At 34.2% G+C, this 18499-nt stretch overlaps 4 protein-coding genes across 17 annotated transcripts; all 4 read left to right on the forward strand.

Annotated features, from left to right (window-relative positions):
* The first annotated feature begins 975 nt into the window (after positions 1 to 975).
* LOC108321256 (thaumatin-like protein 1) lies at positions 976 to 2640 on the forward strand. Its single transcript, XM_017552951.2, has 3 exons — positions 976 to 1396; positions 1491 to 2151; positions 2279 to 2640. Exons 1-3 carry the CDS (start codon positions 1324 to 1326, stop codon positions 2514 to 2516), a joined length of 972 nt encoding a protein of 323 aa, XP_017408440.1. The 5' UTR covers positions 976 to 1323; the 3' UTR covers positions 2517 to 2640.
* A 3812-nt stretch (positions 2641 to 6452) lies between these two features.
* Positions 6453 to 7755, forward strand: LOC108321306 (thiosulfate sulfurtransferase 18). The gene is made up of 5 exons (XM_017553024.2): positions 6453 to 6770; positions 6904 to 6983; positions 7082 to 7152; positions 7281 to 7334; positions 7515 to 7755. The coding sequence occupies exons 1-5, from the start codon at positions 6622 to 6624 to the stop codon at positions 7608 to 7610; spliced, it is 450 nt and encodes a 149-aa protein (XP_017408513.1). The 5' UTR covers positions 6453 to 6621; the 3' UTR covers positions 7611 to 7755.
* LOC108321304 (MLO-like protein 4) lies at positions 7515 to 12658 on the forward strand. Of its 10 annotated transcripts, none has more exons than XM_052869570.1 (16): positions 7755 to 8401; positions 8505 to 8660; positions 8741 to 8798; positions 8901 to 9118; positions 9278 to 9394; positions 9478 to 9538; positions 9661 to 9764; positions 10095 to 10169; positions 10532 to 10617; positions 10830 to 10879; positions 11296 to 11336; positions 11440 to 11610; positions 11689 to 11724; positions 11907 to 11974; positions 12077 to 12137; positions 12228 to 12658. In XM_052869570.1, the coding sequence occupies exons 2-16, from the start codon at positions 8535 to 8537 to the stop codon at positions 12540 to 12542; spliced, it is 1587 nt and encodes a 528-aa protein (XP_052725530.1). In that variant the 5' UTR covers positions 7755 to 8401; positions 8505 to 8534; the 3' UTR covers positions 12543 to 12658. The 10 variants fall into 10 exon arrangements, with proteins under 10 accessions (XP_052725528.1, XP_052725530.1, XP_052725526.1 ...); XM_052869569.1 differs by having other exon boundaries at positions 7903 to 8401; positions 8898 to 9118; XM_052869568.1 differs by lacking the exon at positions 7755 to 8401 and adding an exon at positions 7515 to 7646 and having other exon boundaries at positions 8898 to 9118; positions 11440 to 11724.
* A 1084-nt stretch (positions 12659 to 13742) lies between these two features.
* On the forward strand, positions 13743 to 18140 carry LOC108321243 (26S proteasome non-ATPase regulatory subunit 4 homolog). 5 transcript variants are annotated; one of them, XM_052869576.1, is made up of 10 exons: positions 13743 to 13902; positions 14016 to 14129; positions 14404 to 14509; positions 15281 to 15395; positions 15477 to 15686; positions 15791 to 16118; positions 16182 to 16305; positions 16874 to 16977; positions 17078 to 17146; positions 17808 to 18140. In XM_052869576.1, the coding sequence occupies exons 1-10, from the start codon at positions 13891 to 13893 to the stop codon at positions 17856 to 17858; spliced, it is 1233 nt and encodes a 410-aa protein (XP_052725536.1). In that variant the 5' UTR covers positions 13743 to 13890; the 3' UTR covers positions 17859 to 18140. The 5 variants fall into 5 exon arrangements, with proteins under 5 accessions (XP_052725536.1, XP_017408426.1, XP_017408427.1 ...); XM_017552937.2 differs by having other exon boundaries at positions 16206 to 16305; XM_017552938.2 differs by having other exon boundaries at positions 16209 to 16305.
* Positions 18141 to 18499: the final 359 nt, after the last annotated feature.

Here is an 18499-nt window from a genome sequence, read left to right on the forward strand (position 1 = left end):
AAAATATTTGTTAAGATTTATATACAATTTAAATTTTGTTTGAATTTGAGGAGGGAAAAAATTGTTTAATTTTGAAAATTAAGACTAAATTGAGACAAAATAAAAATATAGGGATCAAATTGCAACATAATAAAAATACAGGGACCAAATTGAGACTAATGCAATAACACGTGGCCTGACAATGACACGTGGCACTGTCAGTGCCATGTCACACTACCATTGCCACGTGGCACACTATCCGTTTGACACGTGGCATTTAAAAATTTTACTTTAAAAAAAATAAAAAAAAATAAAAATAAAAAATAAAAATAATAAAAATATAATTCAAAAATTCAAAAAAATCATGAACTGACACGTGTCACCCCCTTTAACGATGTTAGTATGAAACTAACGGCGAGGCCTTAATTGATTCAATTTTTCACAATAAGGGACCTAATTGATCACTTCTAAAATTAGAGGATCCAATTGAAACGAACCCGCAAATATAGGGACCTCCGAACCTATTAAACCTATAAATAATTCAGAACTCATTATAAAATTCATTTTGAATATAGAATAAATTATATTAAAATAAAAGTTTTTAAGATGTTATTTGTATTGCTTTATTTTTGAATGATAAAGAAAACAAGCACGAGAAATCCATGTAAAACAAGCATAGAAATTATGATCATAATAATAGGGCTGCAATCGAAATTAATGATTATATAAACATATAAAAATAAAAAGGGTTTGGTTTATAAAATGGTATATAATAAATACAGTACGGGTTGGTTTACTTGCACCGGTGAAAAATGTGGATGTGGAAATCAAGAGAGCCATGAGTATTGCGCCACATCACCCGGTTGCAACAGAAGAAAAATCATTTCGCTGCACTAGATTTTTTGACCGACACCACCAATATTTTTTTTCCCCTGCACTCACTAAAAAAACGAAAAAAAAAAACATTGGAGGTGGAAACTGGATTCACCCCTCTTTCCCCCACTCTGTCTCTCTCTCACACTCACTGCTCCAGTTACAGTAAACAAAAGCGTGGCTGTTTCAGTCTTTTGCTACCTTCTTTATAAATAAGAATGCAGAGGTTAGCATTCAGATTCCCCAAATTCTCTTCATCTTCTTCACTCTTTTTCTTCCTAGAAAGAGAGTGCTAGACTTGTAATTATATGTAAGTTATCAGTAGCAGCACTTCATAAAGCAGAGATTCTGCTTCAACTCTCATCATCCCAATTCTTTATCCCCTGTTATCGTAAACAACACATATCATATCACAATACCAGTATCTGTTTTCCATTTTCATTCAATTCCATAACCCACAGCTAACAAACAATGGCTCAGCTCTCATATACCCCACACCCTTCTCAAGCGCTCTTGGCCATCGCACTCTTCCTCGTCTTCAGAGGTAAATTTAATTTCTTTTATCAAATTAACAAAATGGGTGTTGGAGAATCATACATGGGAATAACGAAACTATGCCGTCGTGTTTTCAAATGCAGGGGTTTCAGGGGCAACCTTTACTTTCGTCAACAAGTGCGATTACACGGTGTGGCCAGGGATTTTAGGCACGCCGGAACTCGCAAGCACGGGCTTTGAACTCGCGAAGGGGGGTTCCAAAAGCTTCCAGGCTCCGACCGGTTGGTCCGGTAGATTCTGGGGCAGAACCGGTTGCCAGTTCGACAATTCCGGCCGCGGGACGTGCGCCACCGCCGACTGCGGTTCCGGAGAGGTCAACTGCAACGGTGCCGGAGCCTCCCCGCCGGCTACTCTCGCCGAGTTCACTCTCGGCACCGGTTCCATGGACTACTACGACGTGAGCCTCGTCGACGGCTATAATCTGCCCATGATGGTGGCGGCGAGAGGCGGGTCGGGGTCCTGCGCCACCACGGGGTGCGGCGAGGACCTCAATCGGCGTTGCCCATCGGAACTGAGGGTGGAGGGCGGCGACGCGTGTCAGAGCGCGTGCGGCGCGTTTGGGAAACCGGAGTATTGCTGCGACGGCGCGTTTGGTAACCCTTCGACTTGCAAGCCTTCTACTTACTCTGAAATTTTCAAGTCAGTATGTCCCAAAGCCTATAGTTACGCGTATGATGATGCCACTAGCACGTTCACGTGTTCTGGCGCCGACTACACAATAACATTTTGCCCCTCTTCTCCTAGGTAAACAAAGTAACAAAAACAACCTTAGTTTCGTTTAGTCCTATGTTTTATGCTTCTTACTTGTTGATTTGAATTCATGTAAGAGTAAGATGGATGATGATTGAGATTCGTTTTGCTGTTTTTGCAGTTTGAAGTCTTCAACAGATTCTAGTCCAAAGGGAACGGATTCTGGGTCTGGGAGTGTGACGGGGACAGGTTCGTCGGTGGAACAATCGGAATTGGCTTCTACTTCGTGGTTAGCCGACATGGCAACGGCGACAGGGGCTTCGACGCGAGCACGGCCTTTTGTGACTTCAAAGGTGTCTTTTTTGGTGGTTGTTGTTTTCATTCTTTGTCTTTTGGTGGGTCCATCTCTCTCCCAGTGATCTTTCTTCCTTCCCTTTCACAGAAACTCCATCCATACACATTTATCAGAAGAGAGTACTATGATGATGGCTAAATTCTATTTGTGTAAATTGAAAAGTAATGGTATAAGAAGCGTTTCAATCATTTCTTGGGGGTTATTTATTATTGCGTTGGTTAGGTTCCTCTAATTTCTTTTATCTTGGACCTTTAAAATTGGAGGGTAGGGTATAGAGAGAATTAATGATGAAAACCGTGGTGTCACTCAAGTCAAGTTAGTGGATTTTGAGGCCCATCGTCAACTTTTAAATAAGAATACAACAAAAATCTAATCAACCATACCACCCAAGATAACTAAATAAATATAAGAACAAACAAAATTGGTTCACTTATTTATTTCAAATGCTACCACCACATATGAATCCAATCTTTTCACGGAATATATAGATATTGCAATAAATCTCTTGCAACATAAGTTCTTTAAGTCACTAGATAATTCATTAAGAACCCTTCTAAAATGTAAGTTTGTTCGGGATCAACGACATTTGATATAAAAACATATTCAAGATAATCTCGATGATATTTAAAAGATAACTATATTGTTATTTAAATAAGAAAGTCATAAATAAAAATTAATTAAGCCAGTTTTTTTATTATTTTTCATCTCAACATTTGTTTAATGTACAATCAATATTATTATAAATTATAAAGTGTTAAATATGTTCTTTTATATTATTACGTAAAATTGGAAATGGTTATTGTATGAAATTTTAAAGAATTTTGATTCTCATCGTTTTAAAAACAATGACGATAAAAACAAACGACACTCCACTTAGGCTGTCACGCATAACAAAACATGGCTATCATATGTTTAATTTTTTTAATTAAAATTATTATTTTTATATAAAATCTAGCACAGTGAACTCAGGGGAGTGTGAAAACTAAAATTGGGGGATGTGTGCCAAAATTAGATTCAACTCACTTCTTAACATTTCTTCAATAAAAAACAAGAGCTCTTCTCTTGACTCCTCTCTTGTGCTCAATCCCAATAACGTGTCCAAAGTGTGTATTCTAAGTTTTCTTATTTTTCTGAATATAATTTTTTTTAATATTTTGTTGAGGGACAAAACGGCGAAAAATAGTTCATATAAATATGCATTGGTTAAACATACTAAATGAAAAATAACATAAATGATATTGCATACTATTTTGTTCATGGTACTAATTTTAAAATGTAGTAAAAATGAGGATATATAGCCACAACATAATTATAACATAACATTAAAAACAAATTATACTATAAAGTGTCAATTATATCACTTATGTTTTTCTAACGTGATAGTACTTATTCCATACACGACCGACGAATTTTGATGGATTGTTAAACTGAGAGATTTATAACTGTACATGCCAACTAAATATTGATTATAAAAATAGATTAAAAGTGTATTAAGCTTTTAAATAACACCATATTTAAATTTTTGGTTTCTTTTAATTTATATCCTTTATACATATAGCAGACATTCTAAAAAGAAACTAAACATATAAGACACCATAAAACTAAAAGTTGGCGTCCTTTAATTGAAAAAACAAAATGGAATAAGAATTTTGCTTCTGAACTTTACAAGCACACCAAAGAAATATTCTTTATCAGACCAAAATGAATTAAAACAAAAAAACAAAAAAACAAATAAATATGCGGTTTAACTTTCGCGACACTACGTTATAAACTTGTATTTAATTTTCTTCTTCTTTTCATTAAAAGAAATACTACATAGGCATCCTTTTCTTTAAGGTTTCATAAAATTAGGTAGCATATAATTTTTTTAAAATTTATTTTTGTTTAGTAAGAAAACGATTTTTATGGAGAAAAAAAATATATTAATAAATAAGATAACGAAAAGAGATTAAGAAATAAAAGAAAGAAGAAAGTAGTATTAAATTAAATAATTTGAATCTAAGAGGTATGGGAGATATTTGGGGAAGATATTTGTGAGGAATCTGAAAAAAGATAATGAATGGAACTTTGGGATGAACGTTGCGTTATCGTCCAGAAAAAGCTTAAACTATCTATCATGATTTAATTGGCAGACAGAAAAGAATATCATAAACAGCTAAGAAATTTATAACTTGTATTTTCGAACCCTTTTTCAAGTGTCATGTTGAAGGAAGCTACCTTTCGTTCTTTCTATACAAATGAAAGACCATGAAAAGGATAGAGAAAGTGAAAAAAAAAATGAATTGAAAGATCCATGGCGCTTTTGTGCACCATGAAACAAAGGTGTCACACATTTAATCGTTGATTTGAGATGAAGCTTTACCAAATTCTTTTTAGTTGTTTACTATAATTTATTAAAATCATAAATTAAAAATTACTAGGCAGAAAATATTTATTTAAATATTTAGATATAAGATCATATAAGATTATATTTATTTTATATAAATATGTGTGATTATATTATTACTCTTACTAAAACTATGGAATCGAATTGTCAGGACTCCCTTTTCATCACACCAGATTCCATTTCAAGCTTTCAAGAACAGAGTGGTTGAGAGTGCCACTCATCCTTTCACCAAATAGGATCTTTTGCCCTTTGAGATAAAAACCCACATGACTACTAACACAAAGAAAACAACCAAGTAATCTTTTGGCCCCAAGATATGAACATCACTTATGTCTATCTCTCTCAGTGCTTCTTTTCTTTCTAATTTCAACTTTTTCTCAAATGTTTCTTCACGCCAAAGGCAAAATGCAACTAGTTCATTAAAAAGGCTGCATAACAGGTACAAAATCTGAACAAAATATTTTGAAATAAATTCATGTTAACAATATTATTAATGTCTTACTTAAGTTCACATTCCAAAATTATTACTCATTGTTTCAAACGAAAATGGTTTTTGGCTTCGTTACACTAGCAGTTTGGCTTTATCTAAACTCATGGACAGCTATATACAAGCTTCTCATTTGTTACTTTGAAGCTTTTTCTTTCAGAGTTTTGAATGTTGAAACCAATAGAAAAACGAAAACTGTATAAAAGAGCTTTTACTTTCCTTTCTTTTTTCTTTGATGAAATGATGAAGTGGATTAAAAAGGATTCGTGTTGTAAATCCTGGTGTACCACTTTCATTTGGAGTCAAATTTATTCCATTAAGGTGAACCCTCAAATATGCTACATTCGTTTGAGCAACTTGTATGATGTAACACCACAACACTGCTTCTTATGTCTGGATTGTCATTTGCAGGTATGAGTTGAAACCATTCATTATTGGATATTTTTTTACTTAGAAAAATTTAAAATATATACCACCTTTATGAGTTGTTCATATATATATATATTAGGGTTACCTTTTTACTATTTACCCAGGGATAGAATGGGTATTAAAAATTTTAGGGGTGCAGGAAGTAGCAGCCGAAGTTTCGTTATTCTTTGTTCCAATATCTTTTCACAGGCCTTAACTGGGTTGGGCTGGTAAAGGGCTTCAAAAAGGCTGTTCTGTCTGGACCTGAATGGAAGGATGCATTTGTGCAAAAATGGCATAAACAGAATGCACAATAATAGGAAGCGATATTTCCATTTCTATTACTTATTTCATCATTTCATTCTTATTTTCACTTTTGTATTCTAATGTTTTGGCTATTTTCATATTAATATGTCATTAAAAAATGGCATTAATTTAATAATACTAGTTAAAATATATTTGTGAAATAAAAAATATAACATTCTAGAATATTTATTTATAGATAACTGAATTTAATTTTATTTTGATGTAATTTTAAAAAGTATGAATCCGATACTTGAATTGGTGAAAACCAGGAGTCATCATGTGATTTATGTTAGATACGATCCAAGTGTCATATAAAGAATAATTTCATGTGGTGAAATTTGGCGACGCCACGCCCACAGAAAGCGAAACAGAAACAGCTGCTGCAGCAACCGAGTACCAGCAGCATAGTATGTCTCCTCGTATCATAATTCAACGGCGTTGTGTTCTATTTCCTGGAATGTTTGATTTCAAAGGGTTAAACCATGCAACAGAGCACCCTGATACCGAGATTTTATCAGTCATATCCACGTGCTGAGTACACATAAATAACGTGTTTGTGCTCAGCTTCTATAGAACTTGAATATGGCATTTTGGGTGGCCCTGTTACCTCGTTGGTCGGTGTTTCTTCTCATGCTTCTTTTCTTTTGTAGCACAGGAGCAAAGGTTGTCACCATTGATGTGCGTGCAGCCAAGGATCTTATCCAGACTGGTTCCATTTATCTTGATGTTAGGTAACAGACGTAATACGTAGTATATTTTAAGGAGTTCTTTTGTTTTCCTTTTCCTAATTGGTTTTTTCAGTGTTGGATAATGTTTGTTTGTTTCTTTTAAAAGAAGCTAAATCTTTTGGTAAACAATATATAGGACGGTGGAAGAGTTCTCGAAAGGTTATGTAGATGCAGTTAATATCGTTAACATTCCATACATGTTGAATACACCCAAGGGTAAGAGACTTTTCAACCCCTAATATTAAAACCAGTTTGCGAGTCTGTTAGGTTACAATTTTTCTACCGTTAACAACTTTTGTGATTTTGAAGGGCAGGCAAGGTAATGAATCCAGATTTTGTGAAAGAGGTTTCCTTGGCTTGTAACAAAGAAGATCATATCATTGTGGTAACTGTCCTTTTTTCTTGCTCCTTTTAATTCATTATTTTTCATTCAAAATGCAAGCTTCAATTTCAACTGGTTAATGTTAGTTAAAGTCAACATCTGTTTATATTTTGTATGAATCTGCATTTCAGGGTTGTCAAATTGGGGGGAGATCTTTCTATGCAACTGCTGCTCTTCTGTCAGATGTAAGTTAAGTTAGTTCATGTCAACATCGGTCTGCATATTCATCTCAATTTAATTTCGAATAGAAAATATAGTTGTGGCTGTAAAATATCTGAACCTCACTCAGCTAAAATTTTCCTTTGTTTACTTCATTTTACAATGGCTGATGATACTAACTTGTATTGGTTTGATTTGAAATGCAGGGTTTTAAGAATGTGAAGGACATGGGAGGAGGTTATAAGGAATGGGTTATAAACAAGTTCCCAGTGAAGATACCAGCAGCCAAAGAGGAGTTATAATATGAAAAAATTGGAGCTTAATTCTTTCTTGTAAATGTACAACTTCTTAAATTTCGTTAGTCTTTTTGTTGTGTGCATACAAAGATGGACTCATGATCTGATGATTATCTTGGTATTTGAATTGAAGAAAACTAAATTGGTTTCATGTGTTGTGTCCTTTGTTTTAACTTTGCCTTGCTAATGTTTTTCACTTTCTTGATCACAGATTTTTTCTTAACTCAACTTACTAGTAAATTCTACTATTATTAACAACGTTTCTTACAAAAAAAAAAAAGATCTTTTGGCACTATTTGGAGTTGGAATGACATGACATGGTGGACGAGTTCAATCATTCAATATTAATATTCACACCAACCGCTACTACGTGATGGAAAGCAGGGGCAATGAATATGAAAATAATAAATACGTTGTTCAGCTTTAAACGCACGTAGATATGTATGATTTGGTGATGCATTATGGTTTGTTAAGAATAGTTATTTGTTTATTCATTTATTTTCCACTTGAAGATCCTGATCCAATTCTGAAGATGTTGGATCTGCCTATTCTTATTGGTGAACAAGTGACCATAACGTTGTGTCGTTGTTCAAACGTGGCCATGCGACAGATCCCACTTGAAGTAAGTGGTTAACCGAACCTGACATGGTTATGAGATCAGTAAATGGGACCATTATTCTCAACTAGTTCGTGGCAGCACAAGCATGTGCATATTAATTTTCTAAAGACAAAGTCTCGACATTTTGCCACAGCAAAGCTACCACCAACTCTATCTCCGCATCAATGGCCCAAACTATGTAATGCATTGAAGAGACAATGCACACTGTAGAGTTGTTTGTTCTTTTCTGATATTTTTTTTTTCGTTATAAGCCCCGTTGAAGGACATAATTTTCATGACAGTGCGTGCTGTTTTGAGGACGAATACCAGACATGGGGGAAGAAAATGGCGAAGGAAGATCCTTAGCTGACACCCCCACCTATGCCGTGGCAACTGTGATCACTGTCCTTGTTTCTTTTAGTTTCTTGTTTCAGGGCACGTTAAAAAAACTGGTGAAGGTACGTAGTTTATGATTGGTTTGTCTGTTCTTCCAGGGTCTCATTTTTATAGGTGTGTTTCATATTGAATAATGTCACAGTGGTTGGACAGAACCAAGAGAAAATCTCTGCTTTCTGCTCTGGAAAAGATCAAAGAAGGTAGGGAGTTGTAACCTCAAAAGATTTCATTAGTATTTTTCTTTTGTTATATATAATAATGGAACTTACTGTTACATGTTTTTTGAATGTTTTTTTAAGCAGAATTGATGCTTTTTGGGCTTCTGTCATTGCTGATGGGTCATTGGATTATTTTTGTGGCAAAGATTTGCGTTAAGTCATCGGTAATAAGCAGCAGATTTTTTCCGTGCCCATTGGAAAAGAATTCTGTGAAACGTGTGGTCTGGTTGAGTTCAGAATATTCAAATAGAACAGTTGTCAAAGGGCAAGTGAACAATGGCTTGCGAAATTATTGCCCTGAGGTAGTTCTGCTATCCCTTCCAGTGACGTTTCAATTGTAATGCAAGTTGCAAGCAAACTAATCATTCTCAGTGACTCTATTCTGATAAATAGTTCAATTCAATTAAAAAGTGGAATCCACAGAGGCCAATTTCACTGAAAAATCATCACTTTCTATGTAGGGTCACGAATCATTGGCTTCTTATGAAAGTCTTGAGCAGCTTCATCGCTTTGTGTTTGTTCTTGGGGTCACCCATGTTACCTATAGCTTTCTTGCTGTTGCCCTGGCCATGATCAAGGTTCAAATAGTCATGAAGAAACCTTCTCCCATTTCTATTTTTGTTGGTTAGGCACTGATTATCTTATTTTAGAGGATATTCAGATATATAGCTGGAGAACATGGGAAAACGAAGCAAAGACTATTGCTGTACAAAGCATTCAAGGTTCTGACTTCTAAGCATCCGATAATTGCAAATTTGCAATGAGACAAGAATTATTTTTGCAGTACATTAAGCTTGATATTCTTTACAACATAATCCCTTTTGATCAAATTGTCTTAGTTTAGATACTTCACAAAGTACATCAAGCATAAGATTGAGGCGGCTTAATACATTCATCTTTCACCATACATCACATCCTTGGAGTCATCACAAAATTCTTGTTTGGCTGGTACTTTATACAGTCATTCTGTTCTATCTTATTATTCTCTTTAGGCAATTAGATATTGGACAATGTAAAAATATTTGCATCTGCAAGAAAGTTTGCATCTACTCATGGTTTACTACTACATTTTGTTCTTATTTCATTGTTTGATCCAAAAGTTGATGGAATGGATCCATCTGGTTAATTATATATGAATTCCAAAAGGAAAAAAAATCAGTCCAAAGATAGTTTCCAATAAGAGAATTGTGCCAATATGCTGTGTTTGTTAGTTGCCATGATTTGACACTTTCAGTAGCAGTTTCCTTGGCTTAGAATACTGATGAACCTGTATTGCAGCTATGCTTCAGCCGCCAATTTTGGAGTTCTATTCACCGAGCTGATTACATGGCATTGCGCTTAGGCTTCATTACTGTGAGTAAATATTTTGTCACAGCATACCAGTATCTTCCATCAAATAAAAAAGGTTAGATAAGCCATAATAAGTCCATAGTTTTGAACTGAATGAATAACAACACCAAGTTGATGGAGGAAACTGATGGAGATATTGATTTTTTTTGCTGTAGTACATGTTATAGATTTCTGTACAATACACCTAACTGAAAACAAAAAAGGAAAGTTAATTAGTCATGCATGACTCATAAGTGAACTGTTGTTACCTTTTTTTCCTGTTCTTCTCATTGTGCTAAAAAAGGTGGAAATGAATAACTGAATTGAGAATTTAAGTTTACTAGCTAATATTTCTTCTTTTTCTTCTTTGTTCTGGTGTTCTATAGAACCATGATCTTCCCACAACATACGATTTCCACAACTATATGCTTCGAAGCATGGATGAGGAATTTCGTGACATAGTTGGAGTTAGGTACTGTTCCTCAATTCAGATGAATAGTGGTTTTTTTTTTTTTCATGCTAAATTTGCTATTGTCATACTATTTAGATTTTTAAGAAGGATAGCTTAATTGAATAGGGGGATTTTTGTTCTATGATTAGCTACATTTTGTAACTCTTTTCTTTGTGTTGTATGTTGTTCTGGCTCGTGAAACAAATTTGACAGTTTCTGAACTTGTTTTGCAGCGTACTTCTCTGGGTATATGCCATCTGCTGTATTTTCCTAAATTTTCATGGTAAGCTTTACCTTAAAATCATGTTGCTCAGGCGTGATACTGGCAGAGTAGTTTGTTTTATCTTCAGTGAATTCAACTAACAGAAACTCAAAATATCTGAAACAGTAGTACTGATTTGACAAATCATATTGTATAGACGATAGAAATTTAGTGGATGGCATGAACAACCCTTAGATGCAACAGTAGATGTTCTTTTATTATGAGAACAGTGACATGCAGAAACTATATGCAACATCATAGCAACGTCAGCCATATATTTCAGGGTGTTGTGACGATGAAGACTATTACTTTATTTTAGACTGTTAAGCATGTTTATGATCGTGCTTAAAATTGGCATAGTCTAATGTTTTTTTTATATATTATGCTAGTTTTCTGATGGACCTAGTTTGAAACTAAACTTGATAATTTTCATTCAGGTAGCAACTTTTACTTTTGGCTTTCCTTCGTTCCAGCAATAGTAAGTCCTGATATATTGTTTGCTAGGGCTTTTCTTTTCCACTTACCATATACTATTAGTTACATTTCACTAATAATTTTCCTGTTATTGACTTGCATTCTAGTTGATCCTTATTATTGGTACTAAATTGCATCGAGTGGTAGTAAAGTTGGCTGTCGAAATAATAAATCGTTGCCCAAATATGAAACCTCACCAATTTAACTTAAGAGATGAGCTCTTTTGGTTTGGAAAGCCCAGGTTCCTATTACGGTTAATTCAATTGATTTCCTTCTTGGTAAGTAATATTGTGTTTCCATTTTGCTTTTTCATTGCCGATACACTTACATTCTTTCTCCCTGTTGTAATATTTCAGAATGCATTTGAAATGGCTACATTCCTATGGTCTTTGGTAAGAAACTGACATTTTGTTCATATTACAGTACATAATATTCTGTCCTGCCACATCTCGGTTTGTATCTTTATGAACTAACCATATTGCCATAGTTTTTCTTGGTTTTGGATTAAAGTGAGAACTTGGCAAAAATGGTAAACTTGCATTATCTTGAATTGTTGCCTTTATTTTGGGTTCAGTGGGAAATTAAAGATCCTTCTTGCTTCATGAACAACCGAACCTTTATTGTGATACGCTTGTCATTCGGGTATGCGTTACTTTTTGTCAATGTTCTTACACTTTTTACAAATTAAATTGAATCACAAATCCACCAAAATTACTATGTACTTTTGCTCTTTTGTTGCCACAGGGTCATCTCCCAAGTCTGGTGTAGCTTTATAACGTTTCCTCTGTACGTTATCATAACACAGGTAAATTTACACAGCTTCCTTTATCAGCTAATGTATAATTGCACTCTCACATCTGTAATCCCTCTTAAAATCTTTGTTATGTGAATACAGATGGGCTCAAGGTTCAAGAAGACCGTGGTCTCTGAAAATGTGAGAAAATCACTCTCTAAATGGCAGAGAAGAGTGAAGGAGAGACAAAGTTATTCTTCTGCACTCCTTACAGCAACATCAGCAGCATCGATAAGTTCTTTTATCAGTGGAAACGAGCGTGGCTTAATCAGTGAGGAAGGAAGCTCCTCAGGGACTAAAGATATTTGTCTCTCTTATCTTGATCATGTGTCAAGGACTCAAGCAGATGCATCATTTCCAAGCTATGAAAATGATCCTCATGATATAATCCATGATTCATCTCCTCCATTGTCTTGAGATTGCTTACTGTGATGGGTTAAATCCAAATACTTTATGTAATCCATCTTTTATTTTTGTTCTTTCCTTGTTCAAGCATAACAAAATGAAAATGCAACGTGATTTTTATAGAGTCATTCCATGACTAGAAACTCTAAAGGACAACCTGAGACATGCAATGCAACTTTTTGAGACATGTATAGAACATAAAATATTATCTTCCAAAGCTACTTCAGGTAAACATCATTAGATGCAGATTAACAAAGGAAGTTTAAATAAAAATTATAATGAAATTGATTTTCATACTTTTCAGCCATATTTTGAAGGTGAAATGCAAAATAATGTTTTCTTTCTTTATTGAATAGCACATTTGTTCGTTTATTTGTTTGGATTAAAGGGAAAAAAAGAAAAAAAAAAGAGAATAAAAAGTAAAATTGTTTAGATTAAGAGAAAGTGGATACAAAGTTGTTAATAAATTTAATTGTATATTAATATATTTAGATTGTATTTTATAAAACAAATTTTAAAAATAAGTTAGTTTAAAAATAAATTTTCAAAATATGAATTAAAGATAAAATAAACTTTAGATTAAATAAAGATTATTGTACAACTTTAATAAATAAATAAAAATATTTCACAATAAATTTATATTTGTATTCATTAATTGTTTATGTTTATATAGGTTGAATGATTTATTATGTTATAATAAAAATTAAATATTTTATTAATTGATAGATCACGTTTTTTTTAATTAAATATGTAAACTCAACTTTATTCGCATCTCATAGAAAGTTTCACGTCTTGAATTTTGTTATTTCTAAGTTTTAATTTTCGGGCTTTCCCGCTCTTTCCTTACTCTTACTTTTTCTAGTTTTAGAAACAAATACAAGCTTAAGGTATTTTTAAAAATTAATATTTCTAGAACAGGACAGGACTTTTAAAATAAAATTTCTAAACAAATTTTATGAAATATATATAATATTTTATAGAATAAGATTTTCAAATTAAGCTTCTTGAACACATAAGATGCATTTTAACAAAATCTTTCTCAACACACGAAATGAGTTGCATTAACAAGCTACTTCTGTGTGTGTGTATTTTTCTTTTTCCTTTACAGCATTCTATTCTCTCTCATTCCTCCAGCATAAATGATATAGTAAAATGAATGAGGATACTTTAGTCTTTTTCACTGATAGGGTGCAGGAAGGAAAACCCCTAATAAATTCAGACAGGCCTGTTTTAGTAGGCCCAACAAGCTCCGTCCCCCTCTGTAGTACGCTGTACCAGATTAGTAGCTTCAGAGAATTTAGCAGTCGGTTTTGGTTTAACAGCAAAGTTCTTTCAGTCTTTAGTTTCTGAATCTTCAACAATGGTGCTCGAGGTAATTCCCGATTTCCCCTCTCGCTTTGATTTTACCAACCCTAGCAATTAATTTTTGGGTTTTTCCTTGATTTTACGGTAGCACTAGTTTCATCGTGCTTCTTTCTTCAACAGGCAACGATGATCTGTATCGACAATTCGGAATGGATGCGTAACGGGGATTACGCTCCTTCTCGATTTCAAGCTCAAGCAGACGCTGTTAATCTTATTTGTGGTGCAAAGACTCAGGTTAGGTTATGCTAAACCGTACAGTTTCTGCTTTCACATTTCCCCCCTCTTTTATATTTGTTATCGTTTCATTAATTTATTTAGTTTCGAAAATTAGTTAGAATTGGATAAGACTAGGAAATCGGAAATGTTAAAGCTGGCTAGAGATAGGGTGAACTAAGCGTTTTTTTTTGTTGATGTTGTGATTCAGATTAGGTTTTCAAATTCAAGGTTCAACTAATTGTGTAGGTTCACTTGTGCTGACAAATTGTTTTGATTTTAATAATGCCTACAGTCTAATCCAGAAAATACAGTGGGAGTTCTCACAATGGCAGGGAAAGGCGTTCGAGTTTTGGTCACCCCTACCAGTGATCTGGGCAAGATCTTAGCCTGCATGCATGGTCAGTACTTCATATATTTTTTTTTGCCTTTTATTATTGTGTTACTGCTCTAGATTGTTGTTTAGACCATGTCCTGTTGGTCAATCTAGCCTCTTTATGAATTGGTTAAAATTCTTATTGTAGTTTTATTATTAAAATTTGTGTTTTGTTAGGTTGTGCGCTTATAAAATTACTTAGGTTAAAACAATGAGTAGTAACTAAAATGACTAGTAGAAGCATCACATATCTTGGAAAATGACTAGTACAAGCATCACATATCTTGGAAATCCAGAAATCATTCTGTACTTTCTCTACAAAAAAAATTAAGTGTGTGACGGAGTTGTTTTTTAATGTTGGTTCCATAACAATATTGACCAAATAATTAAAATTATGATGTGAGGATTGTTGCATAACTACCTGCAATTTCTTCATGATTTAATTCTGATGTTCTTGTATTTTTTTTAAGTCACTCTCTCGTTAATATATAGGAGATAACAGGTTTGTCAAACTTTAGTCTACGCAAACTCAGAACTTTCATGAACTTGACATGTAGACTCAATGACTCAACTTGTAAACTCTTAAGAGTATGCAATGAAGAATTTAATAATTAAAATACTATCATAATATCCAAACAAAAGTTAATACTATTTTAATTGTAGCTATCCAACAAATTTGGTGGGAAGTGGATTCTGATCGCATAATCAAACATGTCTGATGTACATTTTTCTACCACAGTGTGTCATGGTGGATTCTGCTTTTGTTGAAATATGATTTCATTTTCCCCTTATTTAGGACTAGAAACTGGTGGTGAGATGAACCTAGCTGCTGGCATTCAGGTGGCACAGCTGGCTCTTAAGCATCGGCAAAATAAAAAGCAACAGCAGAGAATTATTGTCTTTGCTGGAAGGTACGTGTATCTAGGTTTTTTCCTTGTTGAAGTTGTATCTTATGTAGTTATTCGTCTTAATTATCTCTCAATGTTTTTCAGTCCTATAAAGCATGAAAAGAAGATGTTGGAGATGATAGGGAGAAAGTTGAAAAAGAACAGTGTTGCCCTTGATATTGTTAATTTTGGTGAAGAAGACGAGGGGAAGTCAGAAAAGCTGGAAGCACTCATTGCAGCTGTTAACAATAATGATACCAGCCACATCGTACACGTTCCATCTGGTCCAAATGCCCTTTCTGATGTACTTATAAGGTTTATGGGTTCACTTTCATGTTTTACTTTTGTTTTTTTATCTCTTGTTTCTCCCATTCTTTTTATCTAACATGAAGATATTCATATTATGTTGTTTGTGGCAGTACACCTATTTTTACCGGTGATGGGGAAGGTGGAAGTGGTTTTGCTGCAGCTGCTGCTGCAGCTGGTGGTGTGTCTGGATTTGAATTTGGTGTGGATCCAAACTTGGATCCAGAATTGGCTCTTGCTCTAAGAGTTTCAATGGAAGAAGAGAGAGCCAGGCAGGAAGCAGCTGCAAAGAAGGCAGCAGAAGATGCTGCCAATCAAGAGAAGGGAGGTGACCAGCAAGCCAGCTCACAGGATGCAACGATGACTGAGCATGCCAGTGCAGCAATGTCTGAAGTTGAGAACATGACAAGTGATTTGATGGTCGGTTATGAGAATCTTAGGGTATGAGAATGCCCTACTACAGCAGTATTTTTGTTATTTGTATTGACCTTCTAATGGAAACAGGACGATGAAAATGCCCTTCTACAGCAGGCACTAGCAATGTCAATGGACGATCCTGCCATTAGCCATGATGTAAAGGATACAGATATGTCAGAAGCATCTGCAAGTGATCCCGAGTTGGCTCTAGGTGAGTTTTTATGTTTATAAAGTCTTGATATAAGAAACACAGATATAGGCATGGATACTATTGAAGACGGTAAAACTTAAGTGTCCCATGAGGCATTGAACATGATGACTGTAATTTTTCCTGTAGGAAAACACACACAATTCCTTTTAAAGTGTCCGAGTGGATCATAGTTCTTCCATTAAACATGGATAATTGTTTTGCATATTGTGAATCTAATTTTTTGCATTTGGAGAAATGCCTTATTTATATATATCTTGATTGAACTAGTTATCAAATATTGTTATTTAATCTACTTCTCAAACATCATGGTGCAGAGAAGATTTCTTCACATGTGTGGATTTGGTGAAGTAGATAGATTTTATTATATAGATTCCAATGAATAGTGTTTGTTTTGTCTGCATTTACATACTTTCTCAGTTAGCTTCTACTTGTTTTGAGGATTTTGATAAGCTTACTATGACCTGTACACAGGGTTAACATGTTAGTTTTTATCTTACGATCTCTAAGTCAATTAAGCTTCAGTGGTGTTTATGATATTTTCCGGTTTTTGGTCATTTGTTGCTTGCAGCTCTCCAGTTGTCAATAGCAGATAGTGCAAAGGATCAAACAAGTCAGTCGGACATGAGCAAATTGTTGGCTGATCAATCCTTTGTATCTTCTATCCTTGCATCTGTATGTCCATAAATCCAATATTTATTTATTTTGTTCTTTGAACACGGTGTATTCTTGCAGTGTACTTTTTGCACTAAGTAATAATTCATTGCTTCCGCAGCTTCCTGGGGTTGACCCAAATGATCCTTCTGTCAAGGATTTACTGGCGTCCATGCAAAATCAGTCCGAGGTTAGTCTTTCTACATGGAAAAAGATACATTCGATTTGAAAGAAATCATATTAGAGAATTTCTGTGCAGGCATAGTTACAGTTTTTGGCCTATTGTAACCTTTCCACTCTCTCCTCCTTTGATTGATATATTTTTTTCATTATTCGAAAATAGTTGAATTTGCTTGGTAGTATCCCACTAATAATGGAAATACTATGGGAAGCGTTTATGATGTCTGCCCATTGAAGGCCATGAGGACAGTCGTGGGCTTTACTTTTTAATATTGAAACACAATAAGACAGCACAACGTTGATTATTAGGTGGAGTTAGAAAATGAATGTTCTTAACAGCCCAAGTTTTGAAATTATCTCACCCTTATCTGTGGCTGTGTGCTTTCTTTTTATTTTTATTTTTTAATGTAATTTCAGGGTTAATATTGTACTTGAAGTTCCGTGACAAGTATTTGCTGTAATAGTATATTTTTAGATGTGCTTTTTTGAATGGATAACAAGATTTTTATACATAGATTAATTGGTACTAAGCTTCTGATATTTTATGCATAGTGCTAATTACTATCTCAAATTTGAACTTTTTCTTTGCTTTTGGGGTGGGGCACATGGTATTTTGCTCTATTTATATATCCTATGCTGCTATCAGTTTTCTGATCGTATTGTTTATCCAGCCTCAACAGAAGAACGATGACAAGCCATCAGAGGAGGAAGAAAAGAAGTAATCTCTTACAGCCTCTTTGCTATGTATGGTTTTATTTTGTTGGTAGCATTTTCGCGGCTGTTAGTAATCGGAAACTATTTTTAGCATGTTCCAGTTTTTGTGTCTATCCGCAGCTAATTGGAACTCAATGCATGTATTGTTGAATAGTGTATGGTTAAAAATGGTCTTCATTCTCATGTCTTATTCTTTGGTTGGTGCATATCATGTGAGAAGTGCTTCAAAGAACTATTTTTATACTGAAGGAAGTTCCTACGTTTAAATGTATTTTTCAATCTTATCTCGATGTTTATGGTAATCCGTTTCACTTTAATGTTACATTTTTTTTATTTGTATACAAATATTCTTAGGTTATCCTGTGCCGTTAAGGAAGAATTGAGTGACCGCATTGTTTTTTATGCTATAGAAATAAATATTGAGTAATAAACTCTATAGCTAAGACAAATTTTAGTGATGTGTGACTTTAAAATTTTGTTATTCATGCATAATTTTGATAGGGAGGATTTCTAGTGGCTGTAATTTCTTCTTTGAACCACGGGTCAGTTAAAAAATTCATTTTTGATATTTTTTTTTTGGGTTAAATCCTTTAATATTCTTTCCGCCGAGATTGATTTGACAATATTAAAAAACTATGTTCATATTAGT

This window comes from Vigna angularis, chromosome 10, assembly GCF_016808095.1.
Source record: "Vigna angularis cultivar LongXiaoDou No.4 chromosome 10, ASM1680809v1, whole genome shotgun sequence".
In the NCBI taxonomy this organism is placed as follows: domain Eukaryota; kingdom Viridiplantae; phylum Streptophyta; class Magnoliopsida; order Fabales; family Fabaceae; genus Vigna; species Vigna angularis.